General features: G+C 61.3%; 1 protein-coding gene across 1 annotated transcript; it reads left to right on the top strand.

The window, feature by feature from the left end:
- The first annotated feature begins 4,619 nt into the window (after positions 1-4,619).
- LOC119524851 (basic salivary proline-rich protein 1-like) lies at positions 4,620-6,806 on the top strand. The gene is made up of 6 exons (XM_037823483.1): positions 4,620-4,828; positions 4,924-5,062; positions 5,574-5,673; positions 5,912-6,090; positions 6,362-6,433; positions 6,591-6,806. Exons 1-6 carry the CDS (start codon positions 4,620-4,622, stop codon positions 6,804-6,806), a joined length of 915 nt encoding a protein of 304 aa, XP_037679411.1.
- Positions 6,807-14,911: the final 8,105 nt, after the last annotated feature.

The following is a 14,911-nucleotide window of genomic DNA, read 5'->3' as shown; positions in this document are numbered from 1 at the left end:
AAGGAGAGGAGATGGGCAGGGGCTTTCGGGGGCCGCTCACCAGAAGGGGAGAAAAAGAAATGCGAACAATTAGGGAGTCAAGAAGGCCTGGTTTTGGGGGAAATACCTGACAGGGCAGCACAGCGAGGGAAACCTAGGGGGGCCACAGGGACCCCGAACTGGCACCCACTGGAGGGCAGACGGGGTGGCATCGACAGCTGCAAGCTGCACGGCTAGTTTTGCAAAATGACAGTAGCAGAGAGAGAAGGAGATGAAAAGGGGGCTGCCTCGAGGGTTCCGGAAGCTTTGGGAGGCTCCTGGGCTGAGTGCCAACCCCAGATGTGGTTCAGCTGGGGGCCTCCCAGCAGGACCATGCCAGCAGGCCTCGAGCTGCCCCGACTCCCTGCGGCCTTGCCCGGCCCCACAGCTACTCCCTCCGAGCCCCTGCAGCATCTGCAGAAGGTCAAGTGCAGGCCCGTGAGGGAGCCAGTCCTGGGGTCTCACTGCCCCGAGTGGGGTTCTCAGGCCAGGTCCTCGGAACCCAGCCCCAGCCCCAGTGTCAGCCCCCACCCCCTGCTGTGCCTGAGGCTCCGGGGTGCCCAGAACCTGCCTCCCCGTGGTTCTCCCTGGGAGCCAGCACCCTCACCCCTGTCCCTGGCCCCCAGGACGCCAGGACGGACCTCCAGAAACGGAGCTGGGACCGGTGGGAGCACAGGAAGGGGCCGTGGGCTCCACGGGGTCCAGAGAGGTGGGGTGGGGAGTGGGGAGGGCTCAGGAACCCAAGGGGCCCACGGGTGGCTGGTTGGGGGTCACTCTGGGGCAGGGCCGGGCAGCTACAGGGAGTGCAGGTCTGGGGGCCGTCATGCCGTGTCTGCAGGCCAGCAGCCCCCTGCCCAGATCCGACACCCCCAACCAGGCTGCGTCCCAGCCTGTGGGTCGGTGCCCTTCTCTGTGCTCAGAGCCGCTTCCCACCCCGGAGAGCACCCGCCGCCCACCACCCTAGGACCCCTGTGCCAAGAGGGGCTGCAAGGGGGGCCGGCTTTCCGGGGCCAGAGCACCAGGGCAGCCCCCCAAGGGCTTTCCATAGCACCTGTGAGAGACCTTGTTGGGAAGGTGGGAGCCCCTGCAGGTCCCCGGGTCCTGGTGACCCCGAGGAGACTGGGCCGGGCAGCTATTGGACCCACCCCCACCCCATCTATAGGCGGAGCCCCGAACGCAGACTGGGAGGGCCGAACCCCACTCCCTGCCAGGCCGGTGCAGCCAAGCGTCCGACAGAGGCTGCCGGTGCAGGCTCAGAGCAGCGGCGGCGGCCTTCAGGGATTTCACCGGGGGCCGTCGTTTTGGCCAAGGCAGCCGGGCATAACCAGCCCCGGCCCGGGTGCCCGAGGGAGGGTGGGGCCAGCCCCGGGGGCCACGTGCTGCTGGGTGCCTGATGTGGGGGGAGTGGGGCCCACTCGCGGTGCTGAGGGGAGATGCCCCCCAAGCCCCGAGCCCTGCACACGACCTGACGCTGTGGGGGTGATGTCTGCCGGGCCAGGTGGGGCTGGCGTGACCTCGGGGGTCCAGGCCTCTGGGGACACCCTGGGGGTTCCCTGCAGCCCCTGCCCCCCAGCATCCTGTGCCCTAATTGCACGTCCTCCTGACAGGCCACAAGGGGCCTCGTTACCATTCTGCCGACGTTGGCACAATCTTTGTCCGCCTAAGCCAGGCAGGAGCCGGGAGCCCAGTGCAGCCGGCGGGGGCAGGGCTGTGGGGCTGGTGCGGCTGGCTGGGGGTCCAAGGGGCCCTGCTTCCAGCCCCCCAGGAGCCCCCCAGGGGCTCAGGAGGGCCCTTTCTGTTCCAGACTCAACCACGCTGATCTGAGACAAGCTCGCGGTTGGCATTAGGGAGGCTGGGGCTCCTCTGACCCTGGGAGGACCGAAAGGCCAGAGCCTGGCTGCCGCGCCTGAGCGCTGAAGGACCCCTATGCTTCTCCAAGTCCTTCCTCTGCCTTAACCCTGTTCCCAGCCTGCTTGGCCTGCAGAGTCCCCGGTTCCTTGTTAGAAACGCAGGACCAGGCCGGTGGCCCAGGTTGTGCACTGAGCAAGTGATGTTGTCGCCTCCTCCTCTCAGGCGTGCCTGGGGCAGGGGCCCAAGAGGCTGCCCCCCAGTGCAGAGAGCTCAGCAAGAACACTGAGGACGAAACGCTGCGATTCCATAACAGGGAAACCCACAGATGGAGGCCGTGCGGGCCAGAGGGGGCAGACAGGCAGGAGCCCCCAACCCCATCAGGCAGCCTGGGGGACCCCCCCACTCCCCCCACCCTGTTCCCTCTTCTTCTTTTTTAATTAATAAAAAAAAATTTTAAGAGTAGTTGTAGGTTTACAGAAAAGTCACGCAGAAAGCACACACCCCCCCACAGTTTCCCTGATTATTAATAGTTTGCATTAGTGTGGTGCCTTTTTCCCGACCGATGAACCGATATTCTTCTAGTTACGTTATTAACCACAGTCCCTCGTCTACACTAGGCTTTGCTCTTTGTGCTGTACAGGCCTGTGTGGGTTTTACTTTTTTTAATTTTATTGTGGTAACACACACACAACATAACCTTTCCCGTTTCAACCACTCTCGAGTGGACGATTCAGTTGTGTTAATTACATCCACGAGGTTGTGCTGCCGTTACCTCCTTCTGGGCCCCAAACTTCCCCATCACCCCAAGATTTCCCCCCTAAAACAGGGTCACAGTGGGCTGCACAGCAAGGGGCGCCGGACCCGCCACCCCTCGAGCCCCCAGGGCCCGGCCACGCCACCCACAGCCGCTCACAGGGGGTCCGAGAGCAGCACACTGGTGCCCAGGACTCGTGGCTTCACCCTCCCTTTGGGGTTTGTTGCCTGTGCCAACCCCCCACTGCTTGAGCTGTCCTGAGAGTGGGGCCCGCCCTGGGGAAGCACCCTCATTTCCGCAGCCGGGCTCACCGGCACCTGCAGCCAGGTGTGGGTGGTCACTGCAGGACACTGGAGATGCTGGGGGACCGGGGAGCTGGGGGGCTGGGGGCCGGCACGTCCTGGCAAACCCCAGGCAGCCCTGGGACAGGGAAGGCCGCCCGCAGGTGGGGTCCCTACAGGCCCAGGCATTCACCCACCCACCCGGCGTGTGTGGCTCCCAGAAGCCCAGGTCCCCCAGCTCTGGCCCCTCCATGGGTTCACCCCGTTCTCCACGGCTGTGCCGTGTGCTGTCCGCGATCTGCTCAGAATTAAAACCAGAAGCTGCCACTGAAACCCAGCAAATCCAGGCCCCAGAGGGCGTCACTCCAGAAACGCCGTGGGGGCAGCGCGGGGAGCCCTGGGGCCGGGCGACGGTGGCCGTAACGAAGTCCCCTAAACTGGGTGGCTTAGTGCTGCAGAGATTTATTCTCTCCCGGTTCTGGAGGCCACAGGTCAGCTATCCAGGAGATAATCTCTTTCCTGCCTCTGTAGCTTCTGGGGGTGTCGGCAGCCCATGGCAGGCCTTAGCTTGCCGCTGCACCTCTCCAAATCCTGCGTCTGTCTTCACATGCATCTTCTCTCCCCTGCTCACAAGGGATGGCGGCCAGACTGGACGTGGGTCCTGCCCTGGGCACGTCATCCGTCCCGACAGACACAAACCCCTCATCTTCATCCGTGTCCCCGTGGGCGAGAGGTCACTGTAAACGGGACCCCTTGAGGAATTGATCGTTTAGTAAAGGGGTGGCAGGCTGAACCTGGGTGAGCCTCGAGTTAGATTCCAGGGGGCCTTATGAAGAGAGCCCGCAAATCCCAGAAGCGGAAAGGGGGGACCCGGCCAGGCAAGGGGGCAGAGAGACAAGACAGGGCACCCCAAGGACAGCCGGCAGCCAGCCCCAGAACCCACAGGCTCCAGGAGGCAGCAGGCCTTCTCAGATCTCAAGTTTGGACACCTTTGACTCCCAAGGCTGGTAGATGCTGTTGCTGAAGTCGGAGCAGTTTGTGGGGTGTGAGAGCAACTCAGATAAACCAAGGCAGGGACCACCCTGGCTTCATCTTAACTATTTCCAAATAAGACCCCTCCAGAGGCACTGGGGGTTAGCGCCTCAGCATAGCTTTTGGGGGAGCACGATTCAACCCAGTGACGTGGCGGGGGGCTGAAGGCCCAAGCTGCGGTCACCGGGGACACCCAAGGCCCAGGGGTCACTCCACAGGGACAGCGGGGGCAGGCAGGGGTTGTCGTGATGCGCTGGGGCTGGCCGGGCGAGCAGCAGGATTCGAACCCGGAGCCCCAGCCCCCCAACCACAGTGGGCACGGCGTCCTCCCTCTGGGCTTGCGCACCCTGCCTGCTGCCCATCAATAGCATTTCTGAAAATTGTCTTGTAAAAAGAATGTCTTTTAAAACACAAGGGGAAAGACCCTCAACTTGGAGACCCTGCCCCCCAAGATTAGCCTTTGGGGGAACACTGGGCCCCAGAGCTCTGAGCAGGCAGGGGCTCGGTCCCCTCACTCCAGAGCCCAAGCCTGGAGTCCCCAATATCCAGCGGTCAGACTGGGCTGGTTGGGGGCCTGGAGGCCTGGAAGACTTCAGCTGCTTCTTGCCTGCAGAGTTGGGGTGGGGGTCCCATGGCGAGCCTTGGGGGGTTCCCCGCCCCATGCTGTGACTGGGGACGCCCTTATGGGACAGAAGCTCCCCATCTGGCCCCTGCCTGACGGATACCCCCCGAGGGCAGGCCCAGTAGCCCCCGAGCCCCAGGGGGCTAGTGACGGTGCTGTAGCCCCCCCACCAACCTCGGTGGGAGCCCCGAGCCCCGAGGGTGCTGCACCACGTCCCCAGGAGGGACAGCAGCAGACGGGTGTGGGAACCATGGGCGGCCCCTGTCAAGGGTGCCCGAGCGGCCTCCTGCCCCTGCCCTGAGCCCTGAAGGGTGGGAGTGGGTTCCAGGCCTCGGCACGGGCGGCACCCCTCATTCTGAACCCAGACGTGGCGTGGGAGACCCCACGATTGAGCAGCCGGAGGCCCCTGTTCCGGGACAGTCAGTTCTGAAATTCATCAAGTGTTTGCTGAGCACCTACTGTGTACGGAGGCAGTCGGGGGCTGTGGAGCAGCCACGGGCACAGGTTAGGGGGTGGATGAGCTCACGGGGTCAGGGACCCCCCCTTGGCCCTGCACGGGAGTCTGCGTGCATCAGCCAGGGTTCTCAGAGGAGCAGAACCGATGGTTCCATTATAAGGAATTGGCTCGTGGGGCCATGGGAGCTGGCAAAGCTGAACTGTGTAGGGCTGGAAACTCCAACAAAGGTGAAGCTGACATCCTTCGTTCAAATTCCCTGGGAGAGCCTGGCCGGAAATCCCTGCAAGAGCTAATGCTGAAGTCGAGGCAGAAATTCGTCTTCTGACTCCTGAAGCCTTCAGCTCTGGATTTTAAGACCACCAACTGATTGGATGAGGAGACACCACTGAGCTAGGGCAATCTCCTTTGTTGACTGTAGATGCAATCACCTCGTTGTAGATGCAAATCCCCATCACAGAAATACCCTCGCTACAACATGGTGATCTTGACCAAATAACTGGGTATAATAACCTAGTCAAGTCGATTTCCTCGTCTTGGACAGCACCCCCATCCCCACAGCCTCCTCCTCACCCCCTCCTGCTCACGGCGCACCCATATCAGCCCACGGGGAAATTTGTGTCTTACCGCTTCTTCCCCCAGGGCTCAGAGACCCCACGCAGTATGTGGGTGCTGAGGGGACGTGGGGGGTGGCAGGGAAGGACATCCAGGCTCAAACGGCTCATTCTGCCCCTCCTTTCCCGGAAGCCAAGGAGACGACGGCTGGATGTGGCAGGAACTCTCACCCTTGGGAGCCACTCCAGCAAGCCAACCAAAAACAGCTGTTCATTTCTTGGAAAGCAAAATAAATTGTTTTAACAACAGAGCCGTGATTCTTGCCCTCCTGGCCGGGGCTGCAGACCCCGGGAATCCTGGGGCCCGGCTGGCTGGGGCTGGGCGTGGACCCCCACTGGAGGCCTGGGTCCCTGCTGCCTCGGATCTGGGGGCCCCTGTCAGCTCCACGAGGACTGGGGCAGGTGCCCCTGCACCTCCTCTTGGCCCGTCCCTAGATGAGGTCACCCCAGAGCTGGGTGCACACGTGAGCACAGGGATCTGATCCCCGAAAAAGGCCTGGGGCAGGGCTCCAGCACCAGCCTTGTGCCTTGGCGGATGGGCAGGGGTGCTGGCACCGACGAGGGGTCTGGAGAGGAGCTCCATGTGCTGGTGGTCGGCCCACATCCACCCATCCACACCGCCCCCAGGCCCAGCCAAGGGGAGATCTCAGAGCAGATGGAGAGGACTGACTCACGGCTGGGAGGGGGCTTGGCCTCAGCAGGGGTCTGAGCTGCCTCCCCCGCCACCCCTCACAGGCTGACGTCGGGCTGAGCCCCCCAGGGGGCATCCGGCCCAGTACAGTGAACCCAGATCCGGGGGCCACCATGGTGGGCCGGAGGTCTCGCACTCAGGCCATGGGGCACAGTGCCCCCCACTACCCCCACCCTGGCCCCTGCACAGGGTGAAGGATGGAGCCTGAGCCACGTGTGCAGCCCCTCCCCACAGCCCCTCCCCATAGCCCCTCCCCAACACTGCCTGCCCCAGGGGCTGCCGAGCTTCAAAGCCCCCCAGCCACTGCCCGAGGGCCCAGAGCATCTGCCCACTGGGGAGGCCGTTGCCCTGGATACCCAGGCACCCCCGCTGCAGCTGACAGCGCGGCTCAGAGGCGTTCTCTGTGCCTCCCCTTCAGCTGGGGAGGGGGACCGATGGGATGGTGTCCCCACTCCCCCAGGGACCCCACCTGCCGAGTGCAAGCCCTGAGCGGCCTGGCCTGGGGGAACAGACAGATCTCCCCACAGAGCACCTGGTGAGTGGGAAATCTTCCTCTGTGGCTTTGAGGCCCAGGCATGGGGCTGCTTGTTACCGTGGCATCCTCTGCCCGTTCTGACTGATACAAGGCTCACCGGACACCCAAACGGGGCAACGGGAGGATCCCAAGGCTGCCCGAGGAGGCCCCTCTACCCAAGCTGGGTGACTTGATCCCAGAGGAGGTGAATTGATGAGGGGGACTGGGCTGGCAGGGGGTGAGGGGCAGGTGCTGGGCCTCAGCTGGGATGGACAGACGGGCAGGACCCGGGGCTGTGGGGAGGGAGGGTCTGCTTCTCCAGGCCAGGGGTGTCCCTTTTGCCTTCTGCTGCACCCCAGATTCCATAAGCAGCCTGTCACCCCCATTGTATATGGGGGACCCAGAGGTCAGAGTGCCCAGCTCCTGGGTGACAGTGGCAGGGTTCGAGCTGCCCGCCCAGGGCTGAGCAGAGCCCCCCACCGCTGGCCCCGCAGGGTCTCCTTCCTGGTGGCCATCACCCCAGCCCCCCAGATCCCACCCTCAGGCCAGGAGGGCCCAGACCCCTGGGGATAGGCAGCTGTGCTGCTGGCACAGCGTATTTTCATTAACAAGAGATGAATAATTAATGCCATGGCATCTTTGAAACCGTCTTGTGTTTTATTTTAAACAGTTTTTGCTATGTATAGCAATGGCACTTCCGTTCGGCACCAGATTTATTTTCTAATAACAACCACCGTTGTTTGTTCAATCACCCGCACCCCTTGGGGTGGCGGGTACAGGGCCCGAGGGCTTGCCGGGCACCACCAGGGCCCGTCGCATGCCGCTTGCCTGGGGCCAGCGCTCGGGTCCCAGCGGTGTCACCTGTGACATGGTCTGTCCTGCACACACTCTCCACATGCCACCAGAGAGCTGACATCCAGCCCTCTTATGCCCGGAACTCACGGCCTTCCTGGGAAGGGGGTGGACGGGGTAGACCCCGGGCGAGTCCAGGTGTCCCCACGTCCCTCCTTCCTGCACCGAGCCTGGGACCCCGGAGCTGAGAACTGGGACAAGCCTCCACCCTCCAGGCCCCCCGGAAAGCCGATGTCTGGGCTCTGCGTGTCTCCCCACCGAATCCCGTCACTCGGTGCCTTATCGGAGATTAATCTGGAAACACTTTCTTTAAAATGACAAGCCGAAGAGAGTCTGGGCAGAGAAAGGAAAACAATATGCGGACACTCTCCAAACTCGCCTGCACAGCTGTGACACCTGAATGCCCGTTTGTCCCCAGCAACCATGACCGAAACCTGCCGTCCGTCCACAGCCAGAGCCAAGCAGTCAATGGCCACCCGGGCTCGGAGGCGAAAGAGAACCAAAAGTTAGGATGTAGATGTTCTTTCCTTGCACAGATTTTCCCTTGTCATTAATTTTTTAGAGTGTGCAATATTTTTCTCCACGAAACACATGAAAAACAAGTTGTCTGCTCCTAATAAATATTTTCTGATTATGTATTTGTAGTGCTATCAATTATTTATCTCCATATATGGAGAATGCATAATTCGTAATAAAACGCAGAAAGGGTTTTAATTTCCCTGCACAATATATGAAATTGAGTTTTTGACTAATATGTGAATAAACTGACTCTAATTCCTTCCTGTCAGGGCGCATGCTATTGTTTTAGGTATAAATCTCCTATTTCATAGATGTTTTCAAAAAATTAATCTCTGATATTTAAGCGTCGGCGTAAATCTCGGGAACGGGTGTCGCAGCGAGAGCCCATTTGTAAGACTTGTCGTTTCCATGCAGCCCCCCTGGATCATCTGCTGCACGTGCCGGCAACACACCAAAGCATCTTCAGCACTTGCAAATGCTCTCAACTTGTGAGGTGTCCCTGCATTTGCCATGATGAGGGGCTCAGGGTGCCCCCTGCTCATCAATGAGCAAGGGTCACTGAGAGGGTGAAAGATCAAAGTTTGGGAGGAGACGTATGTTCTTAACACAACCCAAGCCTCTTATTTCAGGGCTCGCCTCTCTCTGGGGGAAGCTGACATCTAGTAGCCGATGTTTTCAGTAATGGTGCACCCAGATCTGGCCCTCATCCCTGCCCTGTCCCTATACGTTGGTGACAAGTGCCCTCGGGATGTGTCGTCCAGCGGTGCCCCCCTGAGGCCTGAGCCAGCCAAGCTGGGAGGGCTTCCTGGAGGAGGAGGTGGAGTGCGTCTGGGGCTGGACAGGCCACCGATATGCTGTGTGACCCCTGTGAGTCTGCCCCTGCTCTGGGCCTCAATTTCTCCACCTGGAGCCAGAGACCGGGTGTGAGTCCACAGGGGCCGTGCCCCAGCCTCAGGGCTGTGAGGCCACCCCCTTCTCCAAGCCCATGGCCGCCTCTGCAAAGTGGGTCTGATGGGGCTGGGGGGGAGCAGAACCGTGGGACAGGCTGAACCCCTCCCCTGTCTCCTGGGACTGAATTAAGTACCCGAAAACACACGCTCCCAATTTGCATCCCTGTCGGTGCAAACCCCTTGTAAACAGCCTCCTGAAGACGCCAGATTTAGGTGAGGTGTGGCCAACTCGATGCGGGAGGGTCTTAACCCGACCACAGGAGACCTTTAAGGGCAGGAGAAATTCCGATGCAGTTAGAGAAAGCCATGGTGGGGATGGGCGGAAGCTGGGAGCCAGCGGGAACCCGGAAGAGAAAGGAGAGGGCATCGCCATGGGGAGGAAAGCCACGAGCACAAGGACTGCCGGCAGCTGGAGGACACTGGCCCCCAGGAGGAAGAAGCCGTCCAGCCCCTGAGAAGTGAGCCAGCTGCACCCCGTGATGTGGCATTTGTCAGCACAGGCTGGGAAATTTATACCAGCCCCAGGCTGCAGGGGGCGGGGTCCCGGCCCAGGCTGGGCCAATCACAGAGCCTCATACTCCTTTCCACAGCCACAGGGCTGAGGGAGAGTCATGTGACCAGAGCCTGGCCAATCATGGGGCTTCCCCGGGATTTTTTCTTAGTAAAACAGGAAGTGGAGCCCCTGCCTCCCTGGAGGGGGTTCTGGGTTAGGGTTAGGGTGAGTTTGGGGCCAGTCAGGGAGGGCCAGGCTGACTGCGGAGAGAAGTAGCGGTGGGGGCAGGGGGGTGTGCGGGACACTGCAACAGCTCCGCCCCGGGGTCCGAGTTCACCTGGGAGCCCACAAGACACGTACTTTCTAGGCAGTGGGGAGTTCGTGGCAAGCCCAGGGCTGAGGAAGGGGCTCTTGGGCCCCCCAGCGCTCACGTTTGAGGAGCTGGTGCTAACATCAGGATAATTGAGCATTACCCTCCGAGTTGAGTGATGAGGTTGGGGTACACGGAGGTGCAAAACCCAGGTGCTCCGACTGACACCTGATGCTGTCCAAAATGTCTATTCTGGGGTCTGCGATCTCAGGGGCAACCGGAAACAAGTTCGATAAGTAAGGAAACAAGACGAATGGAACACTTTGGAAAACTGATACGTGAGTCCTCAGAATGACCTTAAATAGCCCAAACCCGCAGGACGAAAAGGTGGAAGCAGAAGGGAAGAAAGAGGCCCCAAACAGGAAGACCGCGGCCAGGCCGGGCACCCCCCAGCCAGCGTGCTGTCCGGCCTTCTAGGGGGGAGCAAACAGCCTCGGCTTCTCCGGAGGGTGGGGGGCTCAGGGCTCCCTCCTCCGAGCAACTTGTGAACGCAGAAGGCTCCGCGGCCCGGCTGCGCTGGGTTAAGGGGTTAGCCCCACACTCCCGAGCCCTGTTTACATTCTCAGGGGATGGGGGCAGGAAGCGGGAGCCACAAAGGAAAGTTCCGGATGCCATCCCTGGCAGAGGGGCCTCTCTCCCAGGGCAGCCGGCCCCCAGACCCACTGCAGAGCCGGGGACTGTCGAGATGGGGAGGCTGGGCGGGGGGCTGCAGCTCCACTGTAGGGGTTCAAGGGGTCCCAGGATCCCGGGGAACAACCAGCTTCAGCAGCTCGGGGTGTCAGTGTTGGGGGTGGCTGTGCTGGGTTACACAGTTTCAGTGTTTAAACTCCCCCAGACTCAAATTTGAACAAACGGGAAATGAGTGTCGGTGAGGATGCGGAGAAACTGGAGCTTCAGTGCGTTGCTGGAGAGAAGGTCAAATGGTGCGGCCGCTGTGGAAAGAGAGGTGGAGGGGCCTCAAAAAGTTACACCTGAAACGAATCTCCACGTGACCCGGCAGCTCCCCCCTTCCCACCCAGAGAGTGTCAAACGGATTCTTGCCCACCACTGTGCAGAGTGACAGCCAAAAGCCGAGCGTCCACCAACGGGCGGGTGGACAAACAAAGCTGCCACGTCCACACAACGGAATGTTCTCGGTCCGTTAGAAAGAACGAGGTTTCGAGACGAGCCATAACATGGACAAATCTTTAAAACATTATGTTCAAGGAAATAAGCAAGGCACATAAGGAAAACTGGTGTAGGATGTCACTTAGGGGAGAAGCCGAAAACTAACGAATCTGCAGAGACACAAAGTAAGTTAGAGGTTACCAGTGGCTGGGGGTGGGGAGGAGGGAGACAGAGTGTTTGTTTGGAAAAATATAAAAGTACTGTAAAATTTTTTTTAAAAACAATATATTTTTTAAATGGAAATGTGCAGGAACCAGAAATCACATGCAGACAGGCCAGACGGCCGCCAGAGGGACCCAGGCTGGGGAGGGGGCCAGGTCACCCTGGGGTCCTGCTCACCTGCTCCGAGGAGGTTGCTGCACCTTGGGGTGACCAGGCCATCATGCCCCAGCCCTGGCAGCACCTGCTCCCTGCAGCAACGGCCTGGCCCTGGGAATCTGCCGGCTGTAAGGACCCCTCTTCCCCCCATGAGCTCACGGACGCCCCCTGGGTTTACCTGGCCAAGGCCCCACCCAGACCTTGTGCGTTTCCGTTCTTGGCCACATCAACGATCTCACCGGAGCTCCCGTCCTCGCCGATCCATAGGAACGCAATGCTCGTTCCCCTAATTTGGGGACCCTTCTGTCCTTTCTCCAGTCCCCTGTACCCCAGGGGTGCCCCCCAGAAAAGGCTGCCTCAGCGTCAGGGGCTCTCAGATCCGGCCTCTGAGCATTCAGCCTTCCCACCACACTTTCTGGGAAAGAAAGCTTGCTCAGGAGCCGACAGGAGCTGAGGGGTGGGGGCTGCACCCCAGGGGTTTGGGGGACACCAGGACAGGGCGCTGGGGGCCCAGGGTGCCGGCTGGCCGTGGGGGTGCAGGCAACTCTGTGTGGCGTGGTGGGGGTGAGGGCAGCGAGGGAGGGGCCACGAGGCCTGTGGTGACTTCACACAGGGCTGGGCGAGGTGGTGTGGCCCCCACTGCACCCCACTGGCCCCTGCCCCGGGGACACTGCACAGAGCTGACCATCCCCCTGTGGGCTGGGACTGAGGACGCGGTCAACCTCTCGGGACTAGGAACAGGGACGGGGGTCCCCGGGGCACAGGGTACAGGTCACCGAGGACAAGGCCAGGCTGGGGCAGCGAGGTCAGCAGGGGGGCTGGCCCCCCACTTCTGGCTGGGACACCCCTGCATCAGGCCTCTGTGGACACCCACGGCTTCAGCCTCTGCCCCCTGCAGTGCTGCCCCTCCTGGACTTGGGTCTCCTTAGCTGCCCCCCCCAGGGGCCACACCCCTCTGTTTCCTGGTGGAGAACCCGGGGATCTGGACAGGGTTTGCCTCCCTGCTCAGACGCCTAATCCCGGCAACTGTGGGCTCCCCGCCTCCTAGGGAGACCCCCCCTCAGGGGCTGGAGGGCCCATGGTGGCCGCAGCCTCCCTCGGGCTTCCCTGCCCAGCCTACCTGTGCATGTGCATGTGTGTGCATGGAGGTGTACACATGCCATGCATTGCCTGCGTGTGCATTTGTGTGCATGCGTGTGCACGTGCACATGTGGAGGTGTACACATGCAGTGCACTGCCTGTGTGTGCATTTGTGTGTGTGAACATGTGTGCACAGAAGTGTACGTGTGCTGTGCACTGCCTGTGTGTGTGCATTCGTGTGCATGCTTGTGCATGTGTGTGCATGGAGGTGTAAATGTGCTGTGTGCTGCATGTGTACACACGTGTGCATGCACATACATGTGTGTGCATGGAGGTGTACACATGCTGTGCACTGCCTGTGTGTGTGCATTCGTGTGCATGCTTGTGCATGTGTGTGGATGGTGGTGTAAATGTGCTATGTGCTGCCTTGTGTGCATTCGTGTGTGTGCACATGTGTGCGTGGAAGTGTACACGTGCTGTGTACTGCCTGTGTGTGCATGTGTGTGCATGTGTGTGCATGTGTGTGCATGGAGGTGTACACATGCCATGCACTGCGTGTGTGTGTATGTAGAGACGTCCCCAGCCACAGTGGCTGCCCCCAGGATGGGCCTTTGTACCCTCTTCTGCCTTTATGTGATCAGACCATCATGAAGAGGAGCCCCTAAACGGAGGGACGGGCTGGGGCCGAGCAGACACCCCACTGGGTGAGGACCCGTGCCCGGCTCGGCTGCAGGAGGCCCGAGGCCAGCGGGGGACCCCTCCCCACCCCGGGCTGCAGCTCCAGAGTGACAGCAATTAGGGCCGCGGCTGGCAGGGGAGCCGCTCCCACCCCGGCCCCGTCCCTGCCGCGGCCGCGCTCCCCAGGGACCGCCCCGCTCCGCCTGGGCGGCTGGCAGCAGCGTCTGCTGTAAAAATGGAAACATCCCTTATGTGCCATACAAGCTGGCAGGGAAAACGCGGCAGAAATCTCACACCCGCCCCCCACAGCGAGGCGGGCAGCGGCCAGGGCCTGCCAGGATGGGGGGCCCCCACCCTTCCTTGGACAGCCGGCCCGGCCCCACCCTGAGCCCCGCTTTCCAGAACCTCCAACCAGCACCTCGGCCTGTGCCGCTGGGGCGAGGGGGGGCAGCAATTCGGGGAGCCCGTCCCCTCCCCAGGGGCCTTGAAGTAGCGGCATGTCATCTCGCAGTTCCGGGGGGCACACGACCGAAATGAGGGGTGACGGGGCCGGGCCTCCAAGCCGGTGTCTGCAGTGGCTTTTGAAGGTGATCCACAGCGTGCCCCGTCTCCGTCATCGCAGAACGTCCTCTCCTCTGTGTGTCTGTCTGTCTGGGCCCAAATTCCCTCTTCTTAGTACACCCCTAGGGAGACCTCATTTGAACGCGTCTAATCCCATCCGTAATAACCCTGCTTCCCCTTAAGCTCTCGTTCTGGGGTGTTGGGGAGCAGGGCTTCAAGGTGTCTTTTGGGGGGACACAGTTCAGCCCTCATCAGAGGAGGGGAGCTGGGCAGGACGCGTGTGTGGACCTGTGTGTGGCGGACGATGGGGTGTCCCTGCGGTCGAGTCACCCCCTGAGGCCCCGCACTCCCCGCGTCCCAGCCCCCTTGGTGCCTCTCCTCCGGAAGCTGTCCGTGTGACTAAACCAACCAGTGCCGGCACCCATGGGTGCCCGCCAGGAGCAGGTGCTGTGCTGTGGACGACTCCCGCCCCCTGCTTTGCAGAGACGGCTGAGCAGCCCCCTGTGCCCTGGGGAACGTTGGGTGACCCCTGGGCGAGGCCCGGAGCTGCAGGCTGGAGCCAGAGCTGCTCGGGGCACGGGGCACAGGGTCACCTCCGGGGTGGGTCGAGGCTGGTATCGCAGGCCCGGGGAGGGCGGGGGGAGGACAGGGGGCCCGGGCCACCCACCCACCCAGAGCTCAGCAGCCCCTTCTGCCAAGGAACAGGGACCAGGGGCTCCCCAATCAGGAGCGCCCTGGGGCTTGGGGGGTCATGTCTCAGCCACCCCCTTCCGGCCCCGGGAACCAAAGCCACATGGCAATAAACCCTGGGCTGCTCGCACACTCCCACATGCACCTCGCACACACAGTGCACACTCATCTACGCTTTCACTCGATACACGAAGAGCTCGCACACGCAATCCCCACACATACAGATACTAATACATGCTGACTCTCACTGCACATTCACACACACGCACACACTCGTGTGCTCACCACACACCCCACATACCTTCTCACACACTCAACTGCTCATGCATGCAACAGCATCACACATATACACACTCACCTACATGACGCATGCTGATCCACACAGGCTGGTGAGCACTTGCA

Source organism: Choloepus didactylus (genome assembly GCF_015220235.1).
Source record: "Choloepus didactylus isolate mChoDid1 chromosome 23 unlocalized genomic scaffold, mChoDid1.pri SUPER_23_unloc1, whole genome shotgun sequence".
Lineage (NCBI taxonomy): Eukaryota > Metazoa > Chordata > Mammalia > Pilosa > Megalonychidae > Choloepus > Choloepus didactylus.
This window is presented reverse-complemented; position numbering and strand designations above follow the sequence as displayed.